Source organism: Harpegnathos saltator, unplaced genomic scaffold (genome assembly GCF_003227715.2).
Source record: "Harpegnathos saltator strain DR-91 unplaced genomic scaffold, Hsal_v8.6 scaffold433, whole genome shotgun sequence".
NCBI lineage: Eukaryota > Metazoa > Arthropoda > Insecta > Hymenoptera > Formicidae > Harpegnathos > Harpegnathos saltator.
Window position 1 is genome coordinate 51,398 of NW_020230243.1, and position 7,916 is coordinate 59,313.

At 35.5% G+C, this 7,916-nt stretch overlaps 1 protein-coding gene across 1 annotated transcript; it reads right to left on the minus strand.

Moving 5' to 3' along the window:
• Positions 1–1,039: 1,039 nt before the first annotated feature.
• LOC105181578 (uncharacterized) lies at positions 1,040–3,919 on the minus strand. Its single transcript, XM_025301606.1, has 3 exons — positions 3,670–3,919; positions 2,668–2,899; positions 1,040–2,377 (listed from the first exon to the last, which is right to left on the minus strand). The coding sequence occupies exons 1-3, from the start codon at positions 3,746–3,748 to the stop codon at positions 1,927–1,929; spliced, it is 762 nt and encodes a 253-aa protein (XP_025157391.1). The 5' UTR covers positions 3,749–3,919; the 3' UTR covers positions 1,040–1,926.
• Positions 3,920–7,916: the final 3,997 nt, after the last annotated feature.

Sequence of the window (7,916 nt, forward strand, 5' to 3'; positions counted from 1 at the left end):
GATTGCAAATGTGCAATTGTGGTACTAAAAACAAATTATATACTACGTTCGCAATTTCTTCCTCGCATTTCAGTTTTGAAAAACATGCGATTCGTCGGAGGGCAGTGAGTCGACTCGCCAACACCAGATTACATGAATCTCTCTTAGAATAGAGTTCTACTCGCGAGATTAAAATGAAGATACAAATATCAGCTGTTCGAAAAAACTTTCGGCTTTGCGTGATGATTATACGATTCTTTACACATGATCCCTGGATCATGGTCAGACCTCATCACGGTCATCATGCTCATTAAAAGAACAAGCGGGAAAATAACGCACATTGTGTCCTATCCTGAATGATCCTCTGTTGAATTCAAACTTAATATCATGTTGAAATATTGAGTGATTTCGACACGTGAATTTTACTATTACTGCATAATGTCCCAAATGTGCGAATTCCACAATTGGCCACCTCGCGTCATTCTCATTTCTGCGTCTCCTGTTAATATATTTATCCGACGAGGCAGTATTCGCATTTCGAACACGACGATCATGTATACACACGATGTAAGTTACAAGCGGCCTCGTGGTTTAATATTGTATCAATGCACTTTTTGAGGGAATAATACTGAACCTATAAGCACGCGCCGAAAGTTCTCACGAAATACTATGATTTCAGCTAAAGCGACTGCTTGGAAGGAACATAGATTGCGAAGCGAATATATAAATCGCAGTCTTTAATTTTTACAGCAATGATAATGGGACAGTCATTCGCGTCCTCAAGAAGAGGGAATAGATCGAAAAATTCTGCTAGATATTCGAAAAGATCCAGCGAGAATATATTGAGAAAGAAGAACATCTGAAAATGTTAGATATTTCATCCGTTGCCGCTAAATCTTCATGTTGTTGAATAGAGAAAGAAATAAAGAAATAGAGAAAGAGAGAGAATGAGAGAGAATGAGAGAGAGAGAGAGAGAGAGAGAGAGAGAGAGAGAGAGAGAACGAGAAAGGGAGAAAGGAGAAGAGAGAAGTTTACGTATAATTAATATATTACCTCGAATTTCATTTGTGACGTGCATAACTCTTTATTGCGTTTGTTGAAATTATAAATAAATTTATATAATTTAAGTGTCGATATTTTCATAAAGGTAAAAATATTGCAAAACGCATTAACATGAACTTTTTTCCTCTACAAGGAAAACAAATCTTGCCTATTGCACATATTCTTTTCTTTCTAAGAATTCTCAAGCATATGCGTACTTTCCGGATAATAATATGTCCGAATATATTTTACAATTACGACAGAATTGTTCTGGACGCCGTTTAAGAAAAAGCTGATGCTCCAATAAAAGAATTTATTTTTGGACTGCCAAAAAATAATTTATTTTATTGAACCATCGACTAGTGTTGTAAAATACTTCGAGAAAAAATTCTCCTGATTGTATCAATTCCAAGTCAACAGTCGTTTGTGTAAGATCTAGGACCTTTTGATCTAAAAAAGATCTACACACATTATTTCTGATAAGGTCGGTAACGCGAAATGGTCATGGTTGCGGGCGACAACTCACGAGTTTGGTCGGTTATGATGAAAGTTGAAGTGATAGTATACGAGAAATCTAATGCTGCGCAAAAAAAACACGAAAAACATAGGTTTTTTATCATACTTTTATACATAGGATGAAAGTACAATAAAGAGACACTATGTGCACTATGTGTACTATCATGCGAATTCTGTCATAACCACAAACCTGCGAGCACCTCGTGCGTATTTGATGTGTGCAGAACACGATCGAAAAAAAAGCTATTTTCCAAAGCAGCCTATACTAATTTTCCTAACAAAATAATAAGTAACTAATGCGCAACTGATTAGCGGTGCTAGCGAGTAACATTCATTATAAAATAATTAGTCTCCTTGTCGTGACAATAAAATCAAAAGAACAGAATATTTTAACGAATCATTAACATATAAATTGGGAAATTGTAATAGATGCTATGCGTGATATCCTGGATAATTTCAGCTGCGAGGTATTCGAGACGAATTTTTAATTCTGAAGTCAATGTGTCCCACTTCATTTGAAAATATTCATTTGCTTCTTTATTTTGATATCCGGATGTACCTCTTTGCTTTTTTGTTATCATCATATCTCCCCTATTTTTGAATTCCACGGTAACATTTTCCACGTACAAATGTTTTCTTCTGGTTATTTGGTCCGTATAATTCGATCCATGTATAATAATTTCAGCAGTAACGTTCATAATATGGCTGCTTAATCTGAATCTGTTACATTTAATAAGTGCAGATGTATGCGGCAACGAGACAAATGCGTCGAGCTTAGTGGTCACGTTGATGAATGGAAAGTACGCGGAGAACTGAATATCACAATTTTCGTTAGCAACTCTGAAAATAACAATTTTAGGATAGTTTAGCTAGTCACGAACCGCGGTCGGATTCACTATGTAAATCTTCTCAGCTGGCCAAGTAACTATTACTTTTTTTGTCGTACAGCGAATATTGTCCGGATGTATCAATTGATTATTGCTTTGCACATTTTTAAAGTCCTTAACACTCCCTTCGGACAATATAGGAATTCTGAATATCTGACAATATTTGTCGTACACGTGAATTATTAGCTTAACGATACCGAACGACCCGCCGATGTGTCCATCTGTTAGATAATAATTACTTACTTGACTTCTTTTATCGTGAAGTTTGATATACCTCTGACAAATGTATCTGTAAACTTGCACTTTGGAATAAACCTGTTTTGAAAGATTATCTTGTAAAACTGCTTATGATATGGCTCAATAGAGGGTATTTCCAAATTCGGAACACCTCTCACTAAGTAAGGCTTCATTGATTCCAGGCTTTGCGGTAAACATCCTTGGAGATTTAATTTTGGACATAAGTGGAGATTCGGTACTAATAACAAAATAAAGTATCCTTGCAATCTTTCTTTTGTACGTATATCAAAGCGACGTAAGTCGTCAATCTTACGTTCGATCCGAAAAGCGCGCAGTTCTCATGAGAAGAAAAATCGACGCGGATCGACGAATAAGGTGTATCCGGAATAGATAGGCATAGGGGATAGATGGTCAATTATTATAATTTTGTTAATATATGCTAGACGTCAGCGTTGATCAGTCAGTTGTGAGTTGGAGTAGATGTGTATCTTCCTGATATACAAAAACACTGTTGTTATGAATAAATAAATGTTTTATGTTTCTATTAAGTTCCAAAATGTTTGACACGGCGAAATAATACCTTGCAAATATGGTTTATTTTGAATTGCGACATTAGACCTGGCCTTAAATAACTAAAAGCACATTGTAGTTAACCTAAAAATTCGTTACCGAGATGACGTATGCCCAACTATCCCTTGACATACGACCATCTATCCCTCACAGAATATTTTTAATATTTTGTTATTATTGGCGTCCCATAAATTTTTTTCACAAGAACTCTTTTGTACCTTAAACATTATCCTCCACTGAATGTGTTAATATGTGGTTGACCATTTATTACATTAATAGAGATGTGTTATTTTCAATTAAAAAACTATGTCCATCTATCCCGGACTTATCCTATGTTAGATCGCGTGTATCCGTTACAAGTCGCAGAAAACTGAGTATTATACGTGCTTATACTCGTCGGAGAATATTACTTTATTCAACGATCACAGTGTTACTTACATATCTTCTTTAGCTGGATGGCAGACATCTTCACGATCAAGCCACTCGTTATAACTAGGAGCACAAAGATGGTACGCATTGTTGGCTGAGAAAAAGTCCTTGCTTCAATTCGAGCTTAACGAAATGCTGAGCAATTTCGACGTGCAGATTTATCGGCAATAGTGTAACTGTATGATTTCGACGATAATCCAGCCACCTCGCGATGTTTTCGATCTCACGACTTTCGTTAACATACCTGTTCGACGCTTCGAGAGTGTATCTTATAGACAGCGATCACGTGTCGACATGATGTAAATCACGAGTTGTCTCTTTGTTTAGCGTTGGGGCGGAGACACATTGAGAAGACAACGGTAAATGTGTAAACACTTGACGAATGTTTTCACTAAATCCTTGCAAAAAGTCTCCCTTTGTCTTCCTCCGATTGTCTTCCTCCGAGGCGATTATTTGGAACGAAATAATTTGTCGATTAAAATTATAACATCAGGTTTTACCTTAACGCATCGCATCTTGAGACTTGAATTGATGATTTCAGTTTTTGAAATGTCAACAATTGGAGAGATCGATTTGAGTCTACATCGGGAAAGATAGATTTTCACGAGGGATGATAATGCACTGAACGAGAAAATATTTGAATATGGAAAATGTATCTTTCCCGATTTTTAATAACTTCGACTCACACTGTTATTTGTCCGATATCGCATAAAATATTTCCTGTCGATGTTTATACGCGTATACAACTCTCATGTTAAATTAATTAAGGATTAATATACTACACTTCAAATTTTTTCTTTAACGTATACAACTTATTATTTTTTGTTAAAATACAAAATGATTTTGTACCATATTTGCATGACAAAAATGTCAGCAATATAGAGGTGTTAGAATGATGTTTTATTTTACAAACGAGTTTGCTCATTAGATCATCGATTACGTTCTAAGCTGCATAGAAAAAACCAAGCTTATTCTTATTTGCATAACGGTTTATAAATGCTATCTACGACAAAGGTACAAGTGCACCGAATGTTCAAGATTGTTCGATGATTGATTGTGATAGAAGGCGAAGTGATAATACGGGAGATATTCGACGTTACAACTCTAACGAGAGATTTGCGATGAATCCAAGTATTTTTATTAAAGTCTACCAAAATAAAAATACAATAAACTATTTATACCATCTACAATCATTCAAAGTTTGTTATAATCGTTTGTCACGCTCACATTTTTTATCGTTTGATGCGTACTTAACGTCGTCAGAAGTGAAACTTTTTGTAAATCGATGCATGTGAATGATCGCTTAATATGAAATAATAAGTTGCGCATAATTGGTTGTTCTGAAGATTAATATTTGTCATATAGTGTGATGGATGTTTCGTCAAAACGGTAAAATACAGACAACTCAGCGTTTTAGGCAGTCAGCAATACATTAATTGGATATTACAAGATTTTATTCGCTGTTGTCTGGATAATATCAGATGTGAATAAATGAATTACATGCATGTTTTGGGAAGCTTCCCAATTGTCATGCAGATAGGAATTTATATTTCTGATTGTTTGGAACTGCGATTTGCTTATTATTTCCTAGGTGGTCTTAACACCCCATTATGCTTTCGAATAGTACGTTGACATAGTAAACGTTGAAATATCTATAGGCCGTTGTCCAGTGCTCGTTATGTTCACCTTGTATAATGATGCTAGCGTTGACATTTGTCAAGTCACTTCTTACAAAGTGAGACGTGAGAAATGCAGTCGCAGTATACAAGTTGTAGTTAGCCGACACATTGATGGATGGAAAGTATGCGTTAAATTTAATCTCATGCATACTGCGGGTAAAGTTGCTGAAACCGACCGAGACTTTAATGACCAACAATCGTCTCGCTCTGATCTTATTTACACGTCTTTCGTATATTTATCCAACGTGACCACCATATGACGAAGTATAATATGAAGTATATGATGTGTAATATGAGGATTCATATTATAAATGCAAACGTCACCCGTCAATAGAATGTAAATCACAAGCAGCTTTGTTGTTTATCATTGAGATATGGTATTTAACGGGAGAATAATAATATTAAATATGCAAGAGCACTTTGCAAGCATTTCGCGAAATAGCGCCCTTTGCAATCATCACCCTTCGACATATTGGGAGAACAATGATAAATATATAAACACATGACAAATGTTCTCCCTAAATCCTTCCAAAATATCGTCCTTCGTTATCGTTATTCGACGAGGTAATCACTTAGAAGGAAATAATTTGCCGGTTAAAATTATAATTATAACATCGGCTCTTATCTTAACGCGTTGCATTAAGTGATTTGAATTGATGACGTCAGTTTTTGAAATGTTAGCAATCGGGAAGATCGATTTGCGTCTACATCGGCGAATTCTGTTTGCATTGAGAAAATGACTTCTGTCATCATAACAACTGAACGTTTGCTGTTTGATAATTGTACGGGAAATAAATCAAACAGTTACCGCAACAAATCATTTTTATTTATAATTTTAACAAGTATACATCACTGGAGGTGCAAATCATATATGTTTGTTGGATATACAGCATTTCATAAAAAGAAGAGCAACATAACGGCATAATATACAGGGTGTTTGATAGCTGATCATGCAGATGAAAGTTGGAGATAGATTGGGTGTAGCCGAGAAGAAAAGTCATGTACCATAATGTCAAATTGGCAATAGTTACCGAGTTATTGATTAAAACATATGAGCCAATGAGCGCGTAGAGAGCGGAGGGCGGCCGTAGTAAGCACGTAGACATTTGATATAGGCGGAGTCAGTGAGTGACGTTAGGCAAACGCGCGCGGCGAGGGGCAACGTAAGCGACAAGAGACGATCGCGCGCGACGAGAAGCGAGCGAGCTCTTTCTTTATAGCTTTTTCCTTATTAGCTCGCTCGCTCCTTGTCGTTCGCGCTCGCTCGCTCCTCGTCGCGCGCATTCGCCTCTTGTTGTTTACGTTGCCTCTCGCCGCGCGCGCTCGCCTACCGTCACTCGCTGACTCCGCCTGTATCAAATGTCTATGTGCTTACTGCGGTCGCCCTCCGCTCTCTACGCGCTCGTTGGCTCACATGTTTTAATTAATAACTCGATAACTATTTGACATTATGGTACATGACTTTTCTTCTCGGCTATACCCAATCTATCTCCAACTTTCGCATGATCAGCTATCAAACACCCTGTATAATTCAAGTAAAAAAATTCATATAAAACAAGAGGAAATAAATTCATACGATATATAAGTATAATTCTTTCAATAAAAAATAAAATATATGGCATACGTTACCTTTCTGTTATGTATATACACAAGACGATCGGCTTCTTTCGCTCCTGTCACTATGAAATAGCAAGGGAGTAGGGTTAGGAGCAGCCATGAAATATAATAGTTGTAGATAAGAGTGTGTACTGCTCTCTTCAGATCCAGATCTCACTCGCTCCACTCTCGTTATCATAAGCACCTAAAGATTTGTTACATTAACAAAACACTAGTAACCACAACAAGCGGTTTGTTAGTGTGAAACACCAAATAATTCCGTTCTGATAACAAATAATTTGTAACTTGTGATTTGTTGTTATAACTAACAATTTTATAGTGGCAACAAATGATATTGTTACGTTAATCCAACAAATAATAAATTTTTTATTTATTGGCAATATGGAATGTGAGCAAAAATTAGAAATCATATATAAGCAAATCAGTTGTATTAACTTTTTCATCAACGTATAATATATAGCAGAATATATAAAATACTTGATGAAACCACGCATACAATGTTATATCAGCATATATCATAATTACCAGATAACTCAAATATAACTCCATTACATCTAATCAAACATTGATAAAGAAGGGTTATCAAAATAATAATTCTATGTGTGTTTTTCAGGAATTTGGAGAAAGAAATTACTACATTATAACATTATTCTTTATCTTTATTTTTAGCACGACATATTATATAAAATTAAGAAACTGTTAGATAAGGTTAAGTAAGATCAAGCGAAATATACATATAAAGACTCCTATTGCAAACATACTTTTATCAATAAGAAAGCCTGTAAAATTGTTTGGCAATTATTTAAATAAGCTCATAAATCACATTTTAAGAAACACTTTCATCCATACAGAGTGTCCGGAATTTTTTAGAAACAAAAAATTGTGAAGATTAATCAGATCAAACTGAGGAAAAAAGTCAAGAACCATTTTGCAAAATCCGCAACAGTTATTAAATTATTA

Bases quoted from the DNA above. Each gene is read 5' to 3' on its own strand.
- LOC105181578 (XM_025301606.1), bottom strand. From the start codon at position 3,748: ATGCGTACCATCTTTGTGCTCCTAGTTATAACGAGTGGCTTGATCGTG. The intron at 2,900-3,669 runs GTAAGTAACACT...TTTTGTTATTAG, and splicing joins CATCCAGCTAAAGAAGATAT to TACCGAATCTCCACTTATGT. The intron at 2,378-2,667 runs GTAAGTAATTAT...TGTTATTTTCAG, and splicing joins TTCACGATAAAAGAAGTCAA to AGTTGCTAACGAAAATTGTG.